The following is a 23,038-nucleotide window of genomic DNA, read 5'->3' on the forward strand; positions in this document are numbered from 1 at the left end:
AATTAAACTCTGGAATTTGTTGCCAGAGAATGTGGTAAAGGCGGTTAGCTTAGCGGAGTTTAAAAAAGGTTTGGACGGCTTCCTAAAGAAAAACTCCATAGATCATTATTAAATGGACTTGGGGAAAATCCACTATTTCTGGGATAAGCAGTATACAATGTTTTGTACATTTTTGGGATCTTGCAAGGTATGTGTGACCTGGATTAGCTACTGTTGGAAACAGGATGCTAGGCTCGATGGACCTTTGGTCTTTACCAGTATGGCAATACTTATGTACTTATGGCAGCCATTGTGTGATTTGAGCCAGCACAGCCAGGAGCCAGTCTACAATTCCAAAGGTATGTGAGTGTAGGAAGTGCCAGATGACAAATAACCAACATCTTATTCTGTGATGTGAATCTTTTGGTGAATTTTTAGACGTGAAAGCAGAGCGAAGCTTTTATTACACTCAGTACATGGAAATTGTTTGTTTCCTTTATGAATCTTTTGGTGAGATCTTAGACCTGAAACCCAAGTGAAGCTTTTATTACACTCAGTACATGTATATGGCTTCTCTCCCGTGTGGATCCTCTGGTGCCTCTTTAGATATGAAAGCTGAGTGAAGCTTTTATTACACTCAGTACATGTAAATGGTTTGTGGCCCTTGTGGATCATTTGGTGACTTTTCAGATTTGAAAGTTGAGTGAAGCTTTTATTACACTCAGTACATAAAAATGGTTTGTCTCCTGTGTGAATCATTTGGTGACTTTTTAGCTTTGAAAGCTGAGTAAAACTTTTATTACACTCAGTACATGTAAATAGTTTATCTCCCGTATGGATCATCTGGTGCCTCTTTAGATATGAAAGCTGAGTGAAGCTTTTATTACACTCAGTACATGTAAATGGTTTTTCTCCTGTGTGGCTCCTCTGGTGAACTTTTAGATGTGAAAGTTGAGTGAACCCTTTATTACAGTCAGTACATATATATGGTTTTTCTCCTGTGTGGCTCCTGTGGTGAATTTTTAGATGTGAAAGTTGAGTGAAGCTGTTATTACACTCAATACAAGTATATGGTTTGCATCCTGTGTGGATCCTTTTGTGTATTTTTAATTGTGAAAGCACAATGAAGCTTTTATTACACTCAGCACATATAAATGGTTTGTCTCCTGTGTGAGTCTTTTGGTGAGTTTTTAGAGTTGAAAGGCGAGTGAAGCTTTTATAACATTCAGTACATAGATATGGCTTCTCTCCTGTGTGAATCCTCTGATGAATTTTTAGATGTGAAAGATGAGTGAAGCTTTTATTACACTCAGATGTAAATGGTTTGTGGCCCTTGTGGATCCTCTGGTGAGTTTTTAGATTTGAAATTCGAGTGAAGCTTTTATTATACTCACTGAATATAAATGGTTTGACTGCTGTGTGAGTCTGTTGATGATTTTTTAGAGCTGAAGGCTGAGTGATGCTTCTATTACACTCAGTAGATGTAAATGGTTTCTCATTTTCGTGATTCCTTTTGTGCATTTGGAATTCTGAAAACGGGGAACTTTTACTACTCTTAGAATAAATAAAGTCGATGCTCCTATTATATGCAATAGATGTGAATTCTTTCTGGTGTTTTTTTCCTTTCCTCTTGCCATGGTGGAATTTAGAAGTCACCTTATCACTATTAATTTGGAAGGGTCTCTCTGATAGGTGTCTCTGGTCCTCAGGGATGTTACTGAGCTCCCTGTCATTTCTCTCACACTTACTGACTCCATCCGTTGAGTCTCCAGCAGGGTCTCTCTGTTCCTTTGATTTCTGCTTACAATTCTTTGTGTTAATTCTCTCAGTTTTCTGGGAAATATTCTCCCAGATTTTTTCTGTTTTTCTTTGGATCTCTTCTATTTCTACAAGGGGTTCTTCTTGCTTCTTTTGTCGCTTCACTCCTTGTGTGATCTGATGATCTGTTGGATATAAACAGAAGGTATTAATGATGAGTTAGAAGAGAGTGGAGGTCTTTAAAATATTACCTACCTATAATAAGAAAGACTGGTTATTTTACATTGGGATTTTCTCTGTGTGGCTTCAGGGCCAGCCTGAAGTGTAATGGTATTTTTGAAATGTGGAGTCAGGAAAGATACAAAGCACATCTCCTGACTAAGCAAATCTGAGTTCTAAGCGCCTGAACAATACTGACAAGCAATGAAACAGGGCAGTAATTATAAAAATAGAAATAGGTTTATTTTAGCACCCTCCTCTCACCTACCCACACCCATCCTGTTAGAATATCAATGAAATGCTTTGATGTCCCCATGCATACCCCCACCCTGTCAGACTGTCAAAGTAATGCTTGGATGTTTCACTTATATATACTATCTTCTACCACATTTGCTTATTTCCGATCTGACGAAGAAGGGCAACCTTCGAAAGCTAATCAAGAAATGTATTAAGTTATGTCCAATAAAAAAAAGGTATCATCTTATTTTCTTTCCATGTTTTATTTTGTTTGATTTCTATTGATAACCTTAAGAGTGGACTAACATGGCTACCACACCTCTCTACTTTTAGCAGCTCATAAATTGTTAGAATAAAGGAAGCAACAACAATAGGAGAATTATGCACAAAGGCTAAGCCCTTCATGGAAAAAGTGACCTGCCCTTATTAAGAAGGGTTGCAAGGAAACACAAGCACAGACCCCAGGCCCAGAATCTAGGGCCTCCTGCTTCTTACCCAATAGCAGGACAGAACTGCTTTATACAACCTGATGATGAACTCTTGTCCTTGAAGAGATGCAGCAGGAGGCAGGCAAGAGCACTGAAGGCTTCAGAAAAGTCCCAGCAGTGGGTGGAGTCTTACGAGCTACAAAACACGAGAGAACACTAGCTCGGAGCTGGTGAGGTCACCGGACTTTTCAGGACTGCAGAGGTGCTTCTTATACACAATTTCTGGCTGTAGGACATGGTCCTGGGGTTAACATTAACATCACCCCTTCTTCCGGACTCTCTGACCTGGGAAAGTACTGGAGTGTTGGGTGTTGTACTCATTTTTGTTTTCCATTCCTTTCCCAACTTTTTAATGCCTTTTGTGTTGCTCTGTGGTGCGGCCGCACCTTGAGTGTTGTGTTCAATTCTAGTCGCTGCATCTCGGGGAGGGTATAGTGGAATTGGAGAAGGTGTAGAGAGGGGCTACAGAAATGATAAAAGGGAGGATGACTTCCCTAGGAGGAAAGGCTAAAGCAGCTAGGGCTGCTCAGCTTGGAGAAAAGACGACTGAAGGGAGATACGATAGAGGTCTATATAAAATGAGTGGAGTGGAGCAGGTGGACGTGAGTTGCTCTTTTACTCTTTCCAAGAATGCTGGGACTAGGGGGCAAGCAATGAGGCTGCAGAGTAGTAAATTTAAAATGAATTGGAGAAAATATTTCTTCACTCAATGTGTAATTAAACTCTGGAATTCATTTCCAGAGAATATAGTAAAAGCAGTTAGCTTAGCGGGGTTTAAAAATGTTTGGATGGCGTCCTAAAGGAAAAGTCAATAGACCATTATTAAACTGACTTGGGGAATATTTCTGGGATAAGCAGCATAAAATGTATTGTACTGTTTTGGGATCTTGCCTGGTACTTGTGACCTGGATTGGCCACTGCTGGAAACAGGATACTGGGCTTGAAGGACCTTCAGTCTGTCCCAGTGTGGCAATACTTACATACTTATGTGTCAGCAAAATTGCAGTTCCTGGAACTCAGGCTCCCACCAGTCCAGTGACGTAGGACTATGACCTTCACTTCATGTCTAGGCATCAAAATGGCTGGTTTAGCCTGACCTGGAGTACATGATGGTGCAAGAATGTTTCTTAGGTGACTGAATTGGGCGAGCAGTTCATAAACAATTCTGTTTTTGCTGAGGCAAAACCTTGAAAAGAATCAGAGAATAGTTCATGCTATATTGCTTCTTGACTTGAAGCAACTGATGTTAAGGTTGTTCCCAGCTCTGTTAGTGTTTATTTATGCAGGTATCTTATCCCTACAGGCTTAAAAACTGTTCCATTTCTTATTTGCAAAACTATTTCTTGAAGTGTTTTTCTACACACACCGCAAGCTTGTGAAATGATGAGATATTCCTTCGAAATGGCACTGAGTACACAAAAAAGTTTTGAAGAATGAACTAAGAACATATTATAATCAGTGGCATACTGATTAGCTTTGAAGTAAGAATACATAGGATATCAAATACGTTAGCTTTTAACTTTAAAAAAATGAGACTATGATAAAATGAGAAGAACGGTGAAAAGAAAATTTAGAGGAGCGACTGCGAGGGTCAAAAATTTACATCAGGCGTGGATGCTGTTCAAAAACACCATCCTGGAAGCCCAGGCCAAATATATTCCGCGTATTAAAAAAGGAGGACGGAAGACCAAGCGACAGCCGGTGTGGTTAAAAAGTGAGGTGAAGGAAGCTATTAGAGCTAAAAGAAAATCCTTCAGAAAATGGAAGAAGGAACCGATTGAAAATAATAAGAAACAGCATAAGGAATGTCAAGTCAAATGCAAAGCGCTGATAAGGAAAGCTAAGAGGGACTTAAAAAAAAAAAAAAGATTGCGTTGGAGGCAAAAACACATAATAAAACTTTTAAAATGTATATTAAAAGCAGGAAGCCGGCAAAAGAATCGGTTGGACCGCTAGATGACCAAGGAGTAAAAGGGGCAATCAGGGAAGACAAAGCTGTAGCAGAGAGATTAAATGAATTCTTTGCTTTGGTCTTCACCGAAGAAGATTTGGGTGTGGTACCGGTGCCGGAAATGGTATTCGAAGCTGACGAGTCGGAGAAACTTAATGAATTCTCTGTAAACCTTGAGAATGTAATGGAACAGTTCTACAAACTGAAGAGTAGCAAATCTCCTGGACTGGATGGTATTCATCCCAGAGTACTGATAGAACTGAAAAATGAGCTTGCACAGCTATTGTTAGAAATATGTAATTTATCCTTAAAATCGAGCGTGGTACCGGAAGATTGGAGGGTGGCCAATGTAACGCCGATTTTTAAAAAAGGTTCCAGAGGAGATCCAGGAAATTATAGACCGGTGAGTCTGACGTTAGTGCCGAGCAAAATGGTAGAGACTATTATTAAGAACAAAATTACAGAGCATATTCAAAAGCATGGATTAATGAGACAAAGTCAACATGGATTTAATGAAGGGAAATCTTGCCTTACCAATCTACTACATTTCTTTGAAGGGGTGAACAAGTGATGCATTTAGGGAGTAGAAACCCATGAGAGACTTGTGTTAGGCGGTGAGAGTCTGATAGGTACTGAGGGGGAGAGGGATCTTGGGGTGATAGTATCCGAGAATCTGAAGGCGACGAAACAGTGTGCAAGGCGGTGGCCGTAGCGAGAAGGTTGCTAGGTTGTATAGAGAGAGGTGTGATCAGCAGAAGAAAGGAAGTGTTGATGCCCCTGTACAAGTCGTTGGTGAGGCCCCACCTGGAGTATTGTGTTCAGTTTTGGAGGCCGTACCTTGCGAAGGATGTTAAAAAAATGGAAGCGGTGCAAAGAAAAGCTACGAGAATGGTATGGGATTTGCGTTCCAAGACGTATGAGCAAAAACTTGCTGACCTGAACATGTATACCCTGGAGGAAAGGAGGAACAGGGGTGATATGATACAGACGTTCAAATACTTTGAAAGGTATTAATTCGCAAAAAAATCTTTTCTGGAGATGGGAAGGCGGTAGAACGAGAGGACATGAAATGAGATTGAAGGGGGGCAGACTCAAAAAAGATGTCAGGAAGTATTTTTTCACGGAGAGGGTGGTGGATGCTTGGAATGCCCTCCCGCGGGAGGTGGTGGAGATGAAAACGGTAACGGATTTTTTTTTTTTTTGTTACATTTGTACCCCGCGCTTTCCCACTCATGGCAGGCTCAATGCGGCTTACATGGGGCAATGGAGGGTTAAGTGACTTGCCCAGAGTCACAAGGAGCTGCCTGTGCCTGAAGTGGGAATCGAACTCAGTTCCTCAGTTCCCCAGGACTAAAGTCCACCACCCTAACCACTAGGCCACTCCTCCACACCTGAACATGCGTGGGATATGCATAAAGGAATCCTGTGCAGTAGGAATGGATCCTCAGAAGCTTAGCCAAAATTGGGTGGCGGAGCAGGTGGGGGAAGAGAGGTTGGTGGTTGGGAGGCGAGGATAGTGGAGGGCAGACTTATACGGTCTGTGCCAGAGCCGGTGATGGGAGGCGGGACTGGTGGTTGGGAGGCGGGAAATACTGCTGGGCAGACTTGTACAGTCTGTGCCCTGAAAAAGGCAGGTACAAATCAAGGTAAGGTATACACATACGAGTTTATCTTGTTGGGCAGATTGGATGGACCATGCAGGTCTTTTTCTGCCGTCATCTACTATGTTACTATGTTACATGTGGTTAAAGGGGAGCGGGCTGATATTATGTATCTGGATTTTCAGAAGGCGTTTGACAAAGTACCTCACGAAAAACTCCAGAGGAAATTGGAGAGTCATAGGATAGGAGATAGTGTTCTATTGGTTAAAAGATAGAAAACAGAGTAGTGTTAAATGGTCAGTATTCTCAATGGAGAAGGGTAGTTAGTGGGGTTCCCCAGGGGTCTGTGCTGGGGCCGCTGCTTTTTAACATATTTATAAATGACCTAGAGATGGGAGTAACTAGTGAGGTAATTAAATTTGCTGATGACACAAAGTTATTCAAAATCATTAAATCGGAGGAGGATTGTGAAAAATTACAAGAGGACCTTACGAGACTGGGAGACTGGGCGGCTAAATGGCAGATGACGTTTAATGTGAGCAAGTGCAAAGTGATGCATGTGGGAAAGAGGAACCCAAATTATAGCTACATCATGCAAGGTTCCACGTTAGGAGTCACCGACCAAGAAAGGGATCTAGGTGTCGTCGTTGATGATACGTTGAAACCTTCTGCTCAGTGTGCTGCTGCTGCGGCTAAGAAAGCAAATAGAATATTAGGTATTATTAGGAAAGGAATGGAAAACAAAAATGAGGATGTTATAATGCCTTTGTATCGCTCCATGGTGCGACCGCACCTTGAGTATTGTGTTCAATTCTGGTCGCCGCATCTCAAAAAAGATATAGTGGAATTAGAAATGGTGCAGAGAAGGGCGAAGAAAATGATACAGGGGATGGGACGACTTCCCTATGAGGAAAAGCTAAAGCGGCTAGGGCTCTTCAGCTTGGAGAAAAGGTGGCTGAGCGGAGATATGATAGAGGTCTATAAAATAATGAGTGGAGTTGAACGGGTAGATATGAAGCGTCTGTTCACGCTTTCCAAAAATACTAGGACTAGGGGGCATGTGATGAAGCTACAATGTAGTAAATTTAAAACGAATCTGAGAAAATTTTTCTTCACTCAATGTGTAATTATCCCAGAAATAGTGGATTTTCCCCAAGTCCATTTATTAACGGTCTATGGAGTTTTCCTTTAGGAAGCTGTCAAAACCTTTTTAAAACTCCGCTAAGCTAATCGCTTTTACTATGTTCTCCGACAACAAATTCCAGAGTTTAATTATGCGTTGGGTGAAGAAAGATTTTCTCCGATTTGTTTTAAATTTACTACACTGTAGTTTCATCGCATGCCCCTTAGTCCTAGTATTTTTGGAAAGCGTGAACAGACGCTTCACATCCACCTGTTCCACTCCACTCATTATTTTATACTAGTAAAAAAGGCCTGTTTCGTTATGAAATGAAACGGGCGCTAGCAAGGCAATCCCCCACCCTCCCTCGCTGTCTTGCTCTGTCCCCTCTGAGTTCCAGACCCCCCCTCCTACCCTCCCTCCCAGTTCAAAGCCACCCTCCCTCCCTGCCTTCCTCCCTCCCAGTTCAAGGCCTCCCTTCCTCCCTCCCACCCAGTTCAAGGCCTCCCAGTTCAAGGCCCCCCTCCCAGCCTCCCACCCACCCATTTAAAGGCCCCCTCACGCCCCTCCCACCGAGTTCCAGACTCCCCCCCTCCAATTTCAACACCCCCCCTCTGCGTTACGGACCCCTGGACGCCCCCTGCCGCGACCCCCTCGATCCCCCCTTCCCGACGAAAACACTCCCCCGCCGCCGTCGCGTACCTGTGCTGACGGGGGACCCCAACCCCCAACAGCCAAAGTTCTGTTTTCGTCTGTGCCGGCGTATTGCTTGCTGAATGATCATCTGTTGAAGTTTCAGACGCACGCACAGAAACGTGTCTGTGTGTCTGCATGACACCCTCCTTTTTTCCAAGATGCAGGTTTCCCCCCCTTTGCGTTCCAAGTTCTGCCCCCACCCCCTCCTGTGTGAGTGTCAATGTAAGGTGCAGGTTTCCCCCTCTTTGCGTTCCAAGTTCTGGCCCCCACCCCGTCCTCTGTGAGTTGCAATGTAAGGTTGTTGTGCATAAACTTTGCACCCCCCCTTTCCAACTGTATTGGGTCCCCCCCGCCTCCATCCGCTCGTTGCAGGAGACAGTATGCATTAGGACACTTTAGGACACTTACGCAGAGCACTTCCAGGCTTCTGTTTCTGAGTTAAATCCTTTTCTTTTTCTGTTTTGAGCAGCGTGTCAGACGCCAGTGTCATGTCATCATCAGTTGTCTCTTCTGTCATTTTCTTTACTGGTGGGCATTCTGACAGCGGAGCAGGTTTGATAGGCCGGTTAGTGAGGCACTGTCGTCAGCTGTTTCTGTTTTTTTTTGAGTGCACTCTGTTCGAGAGGATGTCAGTCTGCTCAGTTTTTTTTTTTTGGAGGACGGCAGGGTCGGGAGTGCGCTCTGTGAGGGCGTTAGTCTCTGGTGCTTCATTGTTTTTTGGAGGGCGGCAGGGTTGTTAGCACGCCGTGGCACTATGGTCTGCTTTTTTTTTTTTAGGGCAGTTGGTGTGCGTGGCCAGTTCGCGTGGCAGCTTCGTGAGTGCGACAGCAGGATTTTTTTCTTGTTTTTGCGCGTGCCAGTTCTTTCAACTGTGTGTTCGGGCAGTTTTTTTTCCCTTTGTTTTGCGCGTGCCAATTCTTTTGATTCTGTCAGCTGTGTGTTCGACATGACGTCTAGCTGATCTACCGACGGAAGCAGACCACCTCCGAGGGATCCATGGTCTCTGGCAGCGTTAGAACGTTGGAGGTGAGAATTATTATGTAGGATACCTCTATCATGTCTCCCCTCAGCCGTCTCTTCTCCAAGCTGAAAAGCCCTAGCTTCCTTAGTCTTTCTTCATAGGGAAGTCGTCCCATCCCCGCTATCATTTTAGTCGCCCTTCGCTGCACCTTTTCCAATTCCACTATATCTTTCTTGAGATGCGGCAACCAGAATTGAACACAATACTCAAGGTGCGGTCGCACCATGGAGCGATACAACGGCATTATAACATCCTCAAACCTGTTTTCCATACCTTTCCTAATAATACCCAACATTCTATTCGCTTGCCTAGCCGCAGCAGCACACTGAGCAGAAGGTTTCAGTGTATTATCAACAACGACACCCAGATCCCTTTCTTGGTCCGTAACTCCTACCATGGAGCCTTGCATGAGGTAGCTATAATTCGGGTTCTTTTTTCCCACATGCATCACCTTGCACTTGCTCACATTAAACGTCATCTGCCATTTAGCCACCCAGTCTCCCAGTCTCGTAAGGTCCTTCTGTAATTTTTCACAATCCTGTCGCGAGTTAATGACTTTGAATAACTTTGTGTCATCAGCAAATTTAATTACCTCGCTAGTTACTCCCATCTCTAAATCATTTATAAATATATTAAAAAGCAGCGGTCCTAGCACAGACCCCTGAGGAACCCCACTAACTACCCTTCTCCATTGTGAATACTGCCCATTTAACCCCACTCTCTGTTTCCTATCCTTCAACCAGTTTTTAATCCACAATAGGACATTTCCTCCAATCCCATGGCCCTCCAATTTCCTCTGTAGCCTTTCGTAAGGTACCTTGTCAAACGCCTTTTGAAAATCCAGATACACGATATCAACCGGCTCCCCTTTTTTTTTTAAATTTATTTATTTATTGGTATATTTCATTATTTCACTACAAATTGTGAATATGCAATCGGCATTACAAACAGGAAATACATATAAGAATAAATCTCAAGGCCTATTCGTCCACAAATTAAGAAACATTTGGTTCCAAGAATCAAGGAATATGAACAACAAAAGGTAATAAAAAAAAAAAACACCAGTTGCTACCTCGGGTTAACGGCCCTAGCCTGCTATTTATGGAGGGCATACAACATTCATATCTACTCTAGCATCAAGAAAGTCTTTTAACTGTTTAGGGTCAACAAATTGAAACTGTTTGCCCTCCAGCAGTAAATTACATATACAAGGAAATCGTAATACAAAATTTATTCCCAATGCCAACGCTCTAGGACGCTGTTCCAAAAAGGCCCTGCGTCTAGTTTGTGTAGGCTTTGAGAGATCTGGAAAAATACGGACCTTTGAGCCCATAAACAGGTTTTCTAAATGTCTTAAGGAAAGTCTTAATATAGCATTGCGATCAGGCTCCAGAACAAAAGTGACAAGCATAGTAGACCTCTGAGTAATAATTTCCAGTGAACTCTCGAGGAATGAGGTTAGATTCATTCCATCCCCCACCACTGGGGGGTTTCCATCACCTCCCTTTGGGTTCCAGATGTAATAAGCCCGTGTTATGGGGGGCAATGAATCCTTATCCATTCCAAGAATGTCCACCATATATTTCTTGACCATTTCAACAGGTGGAATTAAAGGAGACTTAGGGAAATTTAGGAACCTAAGGTTAAGTCTCCTAGCCTGATTCTCCAAGTATTCCATTCGTTTATGAAGAAAAGTATTGTCCTTAACCAAAGCAGTCTCTAAAGTTCCCATTTCTTGCAATTTGGTACTCATATTTTCCAATTTCGAGGACTGCTGCGCAGACACCTGTGCTTGGAGTAGCGCAGCTTCAGAAAGAGTTTTTATATTGTCAGTATTTTCTTTTAATGTGGTTTGCATAGAGATTTGAATGTTGTGTACCATGTCCCATAGTGACTCTAATGTCACAGTTGCTGGTCTAACCACGCCACAAGCTCCAGGAGGGGATTGAGTTTGAGCACCAACTTGAGACAATTTAGTAACAATGTCCTGAGGAAATACCTGTAGTGCTGATTGAATTAATGCTTCTCTTGGCTGGGGTTCATTCTCTAACGCTGCAGTCCTTCCCTCGAGCAGTTTGGGTTGAACTCCTTCGTTCTCCGTCCCTGCTTGGGCTGTCAGCAATTCCCTTCCGGGCTGAGGCGGAGCAATGCGCTCGACAGGGCTCAGGGAAGCCCCGTTGGCGCTCTCAATCGACGCTGACGCGTCGAGAGCTGCAGAGGGGGTCGAAGTTCCCCGAGGTCCCAATAGCTGCCTCGGGAACTGCAGAGTCGTCTGCCGCCACGCCAAAGGTGCCTCAGGAGCCGAGGAATGCTCCTTGACTTTCCCCCTCCGTTTCCCCATCGTAGAGGTTACAGAGGCAGCGAAAACGGCAGAAAAAAAACGGAGTCACCTCAGCAGCAAACACAGGTGCGTCCGGTCAAAGCGCCATCTTGGAATCGAGAGAGAGTGACCCGGCTCCCCTTTGTCCACATGTTTGTTTACTCCTTCAAAGAATTGAAGTAAATTGGTCAGGCAAGATTTCCCCACACAAAAGCCGTTCTGACTTAGTCTCAGTAATCCATGTCCTTGGATGTGCTCTGTAATTTTGTTTTTGATAACAGCCTCTACCATTTTCCCCGGCACCGACGTCAGACTCATCGGTCTATAATTTCCCGGATCTCCCCTGGAACCTTTTTTAAAAATCGGCGTTACATTGGCCACCCTCCAATCTTCCGGTACCACGCTTGATTTTAAGGATAAATTGCATATCACTAGCAGTAGCTCCGCAAGCTCATTTTTCAGTTCTATCAGTACTCTAGAAGGAATACCATCCGGTCCAGGAGATTTGCTACTCTTCAGTTTGCTGAACTGCCCCATTACGTCCTCCAGGTTTACCGTGAAGTCAGTTAAGTTTCTCTAACTCGTCCGCTTGAAATACCATTTCCGACACCGGTATCCCACCCAAATCTTCCTCGGTGAAGAACGAAGCAAAGAATTCATTCAATCTCTCCGCTACGTCTTTATCTTCCTTGATCGCCCCTTTTACCCCTCTGTCATCCAGCGGCCCAACCAATTCTTTTGCAGGCTTCCTGCTTTTAATATACTGAAAAAAGTTTTTGCTATGTTTTTTTGCCTCTAATGCTATCTTTTTTCGTAACCCCTCTTTGCCTTCTTTATCGGCGCCTTGCATTTGCTTCTTGTTATTTTCAGACGGTTCCTTCTTCCATTTTCTGAAGGCGTTTCTTTTAGCCCTAATAGCTTCCTTCACTTTTCAACCACGCCGGCTGTCTTTTGGACTTCCGTCTTTCTTTTCTAATTCGCAGAATATGTTTCGCCTGGGCCTCCAGGATGGTATTTTTGAACAGCGTCCATGCCTGTTGTACAGTTTTTACCCTCTCAGTTGCCCCCTAAGTTTTTTTTTTTTAACCGTTCTTCTCATTTTATAAAAGTCTCCTTTTTTAAAATTAAACGCTAACGTATTTGACTTCCTGTGTATAGTTACTTCAAGGTTGTTATCAAAACTGATCATATTATGATCACTGTTATCAAGCGGCCCCAGTACCATAACGTCCCTCACCAGATCATGCGCTCCACTAAGGACCAAGTCTAGAATTTTTCCTTCTCTCGTCAGCTCCTGCACCAGCTGCTCCATAAAGCTGTCCTTGATTTCATCAAGGAATTGTACCTCTCTAGCGTGTCCCGATGTTACATTTACCCAGTCTATTATTTGGATAATTGAAGTCACCCATTATTATCACATTGCCCATTTTGTTTGCGTCTCTGATTTCTTTTATCATTTCTGCATCTACCTGCTCATCCTGGCGAGGTGGACGATAGTACACTATCACCGTCCTTTTCCCTTCTATACATGGAATTTCAACCCACAATGATTCAAAGGTGTGATTTGTGTCCTGCTGAATTTGTAATCTATCTGAGTCAAGGCTCTCGTTAATATACAAGCCACACTTCATCTCAGACTTTTACCCTAGTCCCTCTTGTTACTGTACGCACCTGAGCAGTTGCTTTTCCCAGTTTCTCTTTCTTCTGGTCCCGGTTCATCCCTGATATACGGCTCTTCCCCTTGTTCAATGTGGGATATAATGTCAGGAATGACGGTTGTAGAGCCTGTTCCTGGGGTTAAGAAAACTGCATTAGGTTTCCCAAAATCAGCAAGAGGGGCATTTTTGATAAGACGTCTAAAACCAACAAGGTCCAAAATTCAAGTGATAAACATAGCAAAAAAGGAAAAATTAGGTTCTTACCATGATAATTTTCTTTCCTTTAGTCATAGCAGATGCAGCCATTACAGATGGGTTGTGTCCATCAACCAGCAGAGAGAGATAGAGAGCACACTTTTTTCAGTGCCTCATACCAGCTTGCTCCACTGCCTCTCCTTCAGTAATTGAAGCTTCCAAAGCAGTATGGCAAACCGCAATGGGAACATGAGCTTTCCTCACAGCGAACGATGGCCCTACAACAAAGGGCATTAACTCAGAATGGAGGGAATGAAACATCCTCCCGGAGGGCATAAACTCATCCTCCACTGAGACATAACTGGAGGGAATAAACTCATCCTCCCGGAGGGAATAAACTCATCCTCCAAAACATGAAACTGGAGGGAATTAAGTCATCCTCCTTTAATTGAACAAGAATCCTGAAGACTGTTTTCCGACTTTCTCCCAAGGACGGAATCTCCAGGAAACATGAATAGAACCTGAAATAGTTTTACAGCAGATAGCAATCAGACAGGGAGGGATCATGGCTGCATCTGCTATGACTAACGGAATGAAAATGATCACGTAAGAACCTAATTTTCCCTTCCTTGTCATCAAGCAGATGCAACCATTACAGATGGGATGCATCAAAGCAATCCCTAGATAGGGCGGGAACAAGCCACACCACGTGCCAGCACTTGCGCTCCAAAATGTGCGTCCCTCCTGGCAGCCACATCCAGCCTGTAATGTCGGGCAAAAGAGAGCTTAGAAGCCCATGTTGCTGCACTACAAATCTCTTGAAGAGAGAGTGCTCCAGTTTCAGCCCAAGAAGAGGAAATTCCTCTAGTGGAATGCACCTTAAAGGCATCAGGCGGAGGCCGGCCGGCAAGCAAATAAGCTGAAAAGATAGATTCTTTAAGCCAGCGGGCAATAGTGGCTTTAGATGCTGGAGACCCTCTGCGAGGCCCTGATAGCAGAACAAACAGATGATCAGAGGTCCTGAAAGAGTTAGTAACTCGCAGATACTGCAGCAAAGTCCTGCGCACGTCCAACAGGTGCAATTGCCCAAAAGAGTCTGGAAACTCCTTCTCTACAAAGGAGGGCAAGAAAATAGGTTGGTTTAGGTGAAACGCTGAAACCACCTTAGGCAAGAAGGAAGGCACGGTCCGAACCGTGACCCCGGACTCCGAAAACTGCAGAAAAGGGTATCTACAGGACAGCGCCTGGCGCTCTGACACCCGTCTCGCCGAAGTAATGGCCACTAAAAAGACGGCCTTCAGTGTCAAATTTTTCTCTGAAGCACGCCGAAGCGGTTCAAAGGGAGCACCCTGAAGGGCTTTCAGCACTAGCCCCAGGTTCCACGCTGGACAAGGTGCACGCACGGGAGGACGGAGCCGAAGCACCCCCCTAAGAAACCATGCCACATCTGGATGAGCAGCTAAAGACACGCCTTCAACCTTGCCACGCAGGGAGGCCAACGCTGCCACTTGCACCCGCAGGGAATTATAGGCCAAGCCTTTTTGTACACCATCCTGCAAAAAGTCCAGAATCGGCGAGACAGGAGCCCGCAGGGGTGTGATCTCTTTAGAAGCACACCAGACTTCAAACTGGCGCCAAATCCTGGCATAAGCCACGGAAGTGGAACGCTTGCAGGCTTGCAGGAGAGTGGTAATTACTTTATTGGAATAGCCTTTGTCTCTCAATTGCGCCCTCTCAATCGCCAGGCCATAAGACCAAATCGGCCGGCGTCCTCCATGGTCACCGGACCCTGTGACAACAGGTTGGGAACCAGAGGTAACTGAAGGGGATCCTCTACGAGCATCTGTCGGAGGTCCGCATACCAAGGCCTCCTGGGCCAATCCGGGGCGACGAGAACCACTTCTCCTGGATGCAGCCGAATCCGCAGGAGCACTCGCCCTATCAAGGGCCACGGAGGGAACACATACAGTAGGCCCGGAGGCCAGGGTTGAGCCAAGGCATCCAACCCCACCGAGCGAGGATCTCTCCGTCTGCTGAAGAAGCATGGGACTTTGGCATTGGTGCTTGTCACCATTAGATCCATCACGGGCTTGCCCTACTTGGCACATATCTGCAGGAATACTTCGTCTGCAAGTTCCCACTCCGCTGGATCGATCTGATGACTGCTTAGATAATCGGCTTGCACGTTGCTCTGACCTGCAATGTGAGCTGCCGACAGAAACTGTAGATGCAGCTCGGCCCAGTGGCAAATTTGTTCGGCCTGCGCGGCTAGAGCTCTGCACTGAGTGCCGCCTTGTCGATTTAGGTAGGCCATTGCTGTCGTGTTGTCCGACATCACTCTGACAGCCAATCCTTCCAGGGTCACTTGAAAGGCCAGAAGCGCCTGAAACACCGCTTTCAACTCTAGGCGGTTAATGGACCACTCCGACTCCTCGGGTGTCCATAGACCCTGGGCATGCTTCCCCTTGCAATGTGCGCCCCAGCCTTTCAGGCTGGCATCTGTCACCACTAGGCACCAATCGGGGAGCGCCAGCGGCATTCCTCGCCGCAGCATGCTGTCTGAGAGCCACCACTCCATGCTGAGTCGGGCCGCAGGGAGCCAAGAGAGTCTGAATTGATAATCCTAAGATACTGGAGACCATTTTTGGAGTAGAGCATACTGTAGAGGTCTCAGGTGCGCTCTCGCCCAGGGCACCAGTTCCATGGTGGCCGTCATCGATCCAAGCAGCTGGACAATGTCCCAAGCTCGCGGGCGGGGCATCCTCAGGAGCAGACGGACCTGATTCTGAAGCTTGCACCGCCTTTGCTCGGGTAGGTACACATACCCTGAGGCTGTGTCGAACCTGGCCCCCAAATATTCTAGAGACTGCGAGGGGGTCAGGTGACTTTTGGCCAAATTGACGACCCAGCCCAGAGATTGAAGTACTGAGACCACTCTGGCTGTGACATGCTGACTCTCTGCAGCAGTTTGCTCGAATGAGCCAGTCGTCCAGGTACGGGTGAACCCGAATACCCTCTCGTCTTAGAAAGGCAGCTACTACCACCATAACCTTCGAAAAGGTGCGGGGAGCTGTGGCGAGGCCAAAAGGCAAGCCCCGGTACTGGAAATGCTTTCCCATCACCGCAAACCTCAGAAACTTCTGGTGCGGGGACCAAATTGGAATGTGCAAGTAAGCTTCTTTCAGGTCCAGAGACGTGAGAAACTCTCCTGGCTGTACCGCCGCAATAACAGAGCGCAGGGTTTCCATGTGAAAATGCCGCACTCTCAGGGACTTGTTTAATTCTTTTAAGTCCAGAATAGGGCGAAAAGACCCTCCTTTTCGCGGCACCACAAAGTAGATGGAGTAGCGGCCGCAGCCGTGTTTGGCGGGAGGTACCGGGGACACGGCCCCTATCTGAATCAGACCTTGCAAAGTCTCCTCTACCGCTGCCCGTTTGGCGGCAGAACCGCATCGGGACTCCACAAACACGTTTCTTACAGGGGCGTGGAATTCTATTCTGTAACCGTCTCTGATCAGGTCTAAGACCCACTGATCTGAGGAAATGTTGGCCCACTCCTCGGCAAAGAGGGAAAGACATCCTCCGATGACAGGACTCGAGGAGAGGGCCGGCGCACCATCATTGAGAGGGTCGCTCCTGAACTCCAGGACGTCAGACTCACAGAAACAGAAACATTGCTGATCTGCAAGGGCAAGCTCCTACATGGAATGTTGCTAGTGGAGGAGTAGCCTAGTGGTCAGTGCAGCAGACATTGATCCTGGAGAATTGAGTTTCTGCAGCTCCTTGTGACTCTGGGCAAGTCACTTAACCCTCCATTGCCCCTGGTACAAAATAAGTACCTGAATATATGTAAACCGCTTTGAATGTAGTTGTAAAAACCTCAGAAAGGCGGTATATTTATTTATTTTATTTGTTGCATTTGTATCCCACATTTTCCCACCTCTTTGTAGGCTCAATGTGGCTTACAATCAGGCTTATTTTCAAAGCACTTTGGGAGGCTAAGTTCCATAGGTTTCTATGGAACTTTGGGAGGCTAAGTGCTTTGAAAATATGCCTCAATATAAGTCCCATTTCCCTTTCCCCTCCCCCCCAAACGAGCTGCCACCCGAGTGGAAAGCCTTGGGATTGTGACCCCATATTTTCTGCCTGGCTTTGCCCTGACTGAGTGCTGCAGCTGCAGGCAGAATCTCTCTTTCTCTCCTTCCAGCCCTGCGGCATCTGGTATCGCTCCCCCGCCCCCCATGTCTTCCAATCCCCCCTGAGCCGCCAGCTGCCTCAGCAAGAAAGTGGTATGCACACTGTTTTAGGCCTGCCCCAGAAGTCTTTCTCTCCTTCAGCTTCCTGTTCCTGCTTAGGCGGGAAGCTGTAGGAGAGAGAAGGGCTTCAAGAGCTGCTTTCTCGTTGAGGCTACCGGTGGCTCGGGGGACTGGTGAGGGGGCCACGGGGCTAGAAGGAGAGAAAGAGAGATTGGAAGGGGTGGGGAAGGGAAGGGTAAAAAAAACAAGTCTAATAGGAGAGGGGTAAGGGAGAGAGATGCCAGACTGCAGGGAGAGGGAGGGAGAAGTGAGAGCTCTGATGGGGGAGAGAAGCTAGACAGAAAAAGAGAGAGAAAGAGAGACATGCTGGAATGGGAAGCAAAGAACAATAGGACGTGTGTGTGGGGGGGGGGATATTGGGAAAGACGCTGGATCCATAGAGAGAGAGGAGAAAAATGCAGTACCATGGAGAGGGGGGGTAGGGGTGAGGAGAGGGAGAGATGCAGGCCCTGGGGTGGGGGTGCAGAAGAAAGGGGAAAGAAGAGGGAGGAGCTGGACAGAAGGTGGAACATGAACACAGGGGTAAAGATGGGGACACAGATACTGACTGAAGGGAATAGGGACAGGGGGCAGAGGGGAAGTGCTGAACAGAACAGAGAGGGACACAGAAGGAATGATGGGGGACATGAAGAGAAGAGAATGGATAAGAGATACTGAAGGCAGAAGATGGCTGGAACTAGGGGTGTGGGGAGGAAGGGAGGGAGAAGGAGATGGATGGGACTAGGGGTTTGGAGGGAATGGGAACAAAGCAGAAAATGACTGGGTCTTGATGATTGAATGGGAGAGTGTTGAGGAGCAGAGCAGGGAATTATGGATAGGAGAGATGGGAGTTTCGAGATTTTTAATATGAGTGGGGGTATATCAATGGGTTGGGAGAATGAGTGAGGGTGATAAATGAGGGATAAGAGAAAAGGGTTTGACTGTGGGGATGGTTCAGACATAATGCGAATGACTTGGAAGACTGGAGAGAGGATGAGGCATTGAAAGAGGATGGGGGTCTCTGAATGAGTTGAGTGAGGGTTGGAAATGGGGCTGAAAAGATTGTGAAAAAGAGACAATAGGACATGGGATATAAGATAAGAGATGGAAGAATGGCCTTGGAGGCAATGGAGGAAGGAGAGTCAGGGATGGAGCTAGGGCTGATAGGGTGATGAGATGCAGTGGACGGTAGATGAGGGCTAACAGGGTGAGTACAGAGCAGGGCTGTGGAGTTGGTACACCAAACCTGATCGTCTACTTTTCTACTGTCAAAGTCCAGCTCCAACTCCAAAGCCCTGCTACAGAGGATGGGGGACTAAGAAAGTGGGTGAAAGCTGGGGGGAGGGGGAGGAGACCGGGAAAGGAGAGACAGAAGGGGCAACGGGAGTGCTGGAGAGGAAATGAGAGGAAGGTGGAAAAAGCCGAAAGGGAGAAAATAAGAAATGAAGACTAAGGACAAGAGGGTCAGAAAAAGAGAGATAAACACGGAGTACAGAAAAATGGGGGGTGGGGGGGGGGTGGGGAACAAAAAAACAAAAGATCAGCACCAGACAGATGTAGAATAGGTAAGGAAGATGACAAGAGAAGAAATGGAAAAGCCAACCTGGAAAAGTGGAAGAGACTGGGACCAGCCAAATCAGAAAATTAAAGTGCTCAGACAACAAAGGTAGAAAAGAAAAAAATTATGTTTAATACTTTTTAAGGATTGAGATGTGCCTGCTTTGTGAAATGTACATTTCTGTTTCTCTTTTAACAGTATTGCCCCTGCTTGTAGTATGGTTTTCTTGGGTGGCGGGAGAGAGGGGACTCCATTTCAGTTTTTGTTTAGAGAGAACAGTGATTTTAGAAAGCTTTCTAAAATTGCTGTTCCCTCTAAAAAATGCCCGAGAAATACATCCTCCCCCACCGTGTACAGCTCCTGACCTGCAGCAATGTAACCCATGTACACCCTGTAAACAGCATCAAATCCCACCCCTCGTGCACAGCACCCCCATAGCCCCACTGGTTCACAACCCCTCTGACAGATCTCCCACAATACAAGAACCCCCAGAAAACCCTCCCATATGTTATCAACCCCCCTCCCCCCAGGTAGAACTCCCAAAAATGTCCACCCATAAACACCCTGGGCTTAACTAGGGTGGGGAGGACCCTCAGGTCTAGTGTAGCAGACGTGATGCCCACTCGCTCCCACCTTGATGATTCCAGCTCTCAAAATACCACCGTGACCTCTAGTGGGATATTGCTGAATTACTGCTAGGCGTCACATGTCCATAAATGGGCATTTTGCCTATATAGGGATATTAGCATTATAGGCCCACCCAGGAAATTCCCTCTCCCCACCTAATCTATATCTTAATTACCAGACTGTGAACATTGACAGTTGTTTGTCAAGGTATTTTCACTGTTTATGCAGCTTAAGCACGGTCACGAAAAGATATTTTGCTTGACTGGTTTAACACAAGATATATACCGGACGTTTTGTGTGTGTGTGTGTGTGTGGTGGTGGTGGGGGGGGGGGGGGGGTTAAAACCTGGGATTAATAGCTGCCAGTTTGTGAGGAGAGACTATGAATTCCTGGCTATTTTTTCATTGATGTGATCAATTTGAGTGCAACAGTATTTCTACATCATTTTATTTTTGAGCATTAACCTATTTGGTTTTCTAGTGACTTTGCTCTTTGGCTTTATAATAATGCTCAGATACTGCTAATCAGGGGCGTAGCTACGGGTGGGCCTTGATGGGCCCAGGCCCACCCAATTTCAGCTCAGGCCCGCAGAAGCGCGCACACACTGCAGCAGAAACGGCACCCGCTCTGGCTCAGCTGATCTCTCCAGACTCGCAGCGGCGAACTGGCAGGCGGCGGTAGTAAAAGCATAAAGCAGCCAGGCTCCTCGACTCCATTTTTCGCTTCCCTGCCCTCTCTGCGTCCCGGCCAGCCGGCCGCCCGAATGGAAATGACATCAGAGAGGGCAGGGAAGCGAAGAACGGAGTCGAGGAGCCTGGCTGCTTTATGCTTTTACTACCGCCAGTTCGCCGCTGCGACTAGAGATGGAGGGAAGGAACTGGAAGCCATTTAGAAAATCTCTGTCTACTCCCCTGCGCAGCCGTCGCTGTTCACTCAAATCACAGCAAGCAAACCTGCGAGCTGCTGCCTGCATCCACGTTGTCGTTCTTTATTGTTGGTAAGCAGAGGGTGGTGAGCAGAGGGAAGGATGGGACTGGGAGGGGTGGGGAGCAGAGGGAAGGAGCAGGAGATGGATGGGACTGGGAGAGGAGGTGAGCAGAGGGAAGGAGCAGAAGATGGATGGGACTGGGAGGGGTGGGGAGCAGAGGGAAGGAGCAAGAGATGGATGGGACCGGGAGGGTGGTGAGTACAGAGTATGGGGAATGGGGGACTAATGAAGTGGGTGAAAGATGGGGGAGGAATTTAGGAGACTGGGTAAGGGAGAGACCGAGGGGGGAATGGGAGTGCTGGACAGGGAATGAGAGGAAGATGGTCAACGGGGAGAGAAGAGCATCGATGGACATGGATGGGAGGACAGGACCCAGGGAGAGAGGAGAAATTGCTGGACATGGAAAGGAGGGCAGGGGAGAGAGGAGGGTTGCTGGACATGGGTAGATGGAGGGGAGGGCAGGGAGAGAATTGTTGGACATGGATGGAGGGGAAGGAAGGGAAGACAGGAAGGAGATGCACATGGATGGAGGGGAGAAAGAAGAAATTCTGGACATGGATGGAGGGGAGGGAAGACAGAGGAAGGAGATGCACATGGATGGAGGGGAAGGGAGAGAGAAGAAATGCTGACATGGATGGAGGGAAGGGAAGAGAGAGGAAAGAGATGATATGCGGGAAAAGGAAGAGAGGAGAAAAACTGCACATGGATGGAGAAAACAGGCAGAAGCTGGATCCACTGGACAGTCAACTCTGCAGAGGACCCAGCTTTTACTTACGGATGTAGAGCAAGAAATGAAGAAGAAAGGAGGAAAATAAAGAAATAAATGGAAAGGAAGCCCTGGAAACAGAGTTAAGAGGACAGATAGCAGCAGAATCAGATACTGGGCCAGCATGATCAGAAAAATAAAGTCATTAGACAACAAAGGTAGAAAAAAATCATTTTATTTTCATTATAGTGTTGGAATATGTCCACTTTGAGAATCAGGTGCTCAACATTAAACATTTATATTTATTCACTTATTTATGGCATTGTATCCCACATTAAACATGAATTAGATTGGAACATGGGATCATTTTTTTTTCCTGGACAGAGTAATGCATTGCCTCCCCCCCAGGCTCTCTCCCCGGCTATAGCCAGCTCAGCTCTGCAATTTTGAGGGGGGGGGGCGCAGAGGTGGACCGGGGAGAGAGCCTGTTGTTAAACATTTACTAGCAAACCACTGTCTAGTGCCCACCCATCCAACCTGTTGGCCCAACCAAAAATTGACTTCTGGCTACGCCACTGCTGCTAATAAAAACAGAAAATTGTCCCTTACCCAATGAGATCAGGATCTGATAATTCTCCTTCATCACCTCCCTGTAAAGCTCCTTCTGCTCTTCATCTAAATACTCCCACTCCTCCTGGGAGAAAGAGACAGCGATGTCCTCAAACGTCACTCGCATCTGAAATACAAAGCAGAAACTCACTCAGCATCTTCTGCATCCTGTCCATCAGCAGCACCAAAGCTGGTGCTCATTGGGGCAAGGAAAAGTCTGCTGAGCACATAGAATTTAGGATTACATAACAGACGATCCCACAACAGGGTTATATTTCAGAGCACCAGGGAGAGATTTCTCTGAGCAAATTGTTGTCACAGAGCAGAGAGAGTTACATAAAACCCAGTTTCACACAGAACCTGGGCCACAAAATCTCCCAGGGAAGAATGTGTCCAAACTCCGGGTCTGCTTGGGACCAGTTTAGGGAAAGCTGCAGCAGTGTTTGTCCCCCAACTTCCTGCTATTTTGTTACAATCTCCTACCTGAGCAGAAGCTCCCGTTGGCATCTTATTCTCTGCTTTTGCAGGATTAGAAATGAATTTGGGGCTGAGAGAGAGGAGCTGATTTACCTCCTGCAGTGCTGGGAACAGGAACAAAGGAGCAAAACCGGTTAACCTGTAAATAAATTAATGGAACAAAGCAAAGATTCGATTTCTGCTCTGTTCTGCACAGACTGATGACATCACAAGAGGGGGCGGAGCTTTAGTTGAGGGACAATTTTTTTTTTCTTGCCTCTACTCCTTTTAGTGCTGATTGGTCACAAATTGTGACTCACAATAGCTCATAGGGCGGGTAGAGTACAGGGGTCCGCCCACTATCACGGAGGAGGAGGAGGAGGAGGAAGTTGAGTTCTGTTCCCGACCAGAATAGAAGAGAGCTGGGGAGGGGAAATCCAATCGTGGTCTAGAGAAGAACAAGAGAATGGCTGCAGGATTTTCTGCTCAAGTAGGAGGTGGGCAATAGGGGATGCAATATCTGCTGACCACCTTCTGCCTGTTTATCTACAGATGG

General features: G+C 46.4%; 1 protein-coding gene across 1 annotated transcript in view; it reads right to left on the reverse strand.

The window, feature by feature from the left end:
* Window positions 1–240: 240 nt before the first annotated feature.
* LOC115460549 (oocyte zinc finger protein XlCOF6-like) overlaps window positions 241–23,038 on the reverse strand; it is a 30,300-nt gene continuing 7,502 nt past the window's right edge. The window contains exons 4-7 of the mRNA XM_030190349.1: window positions 22,510–22,607; window positions 22,027–22,153; window positions 13,062–13,181; window positions 241–1,922 (exon numbers count right to left, since the gene is read on the reverse strand). Coding sequence (XP_030046209.1) covers window positions 382–1,922; window positions 13,062–13,181; window positions 22,027–22,153; window positions 22,510–22,607 — 1,886 coding nt within the window. The 3' untranslated portion in view covers window positions 241–381. The remainder of the gene's footprint in view (window positions 1,923–13,061; window positions 13,182–22,026; window positions 22,154–22,509; window positions 22,608–23,038) is intronic.

This window comes from Microcaecilia unicolor, chromosome 1 (assembly GCF_901765095.1).
Source record: "Microcaecilia unicolor chromosome 1, aMicUni1.1, whole genome shotgun sequence".
Lineage (NCBI taxonomy): Eukaryota > Metazoa > Chordata > Amphibia > Gymnophiona > Siphonopidae > Microcaecilia > Microcaecilia unicolor.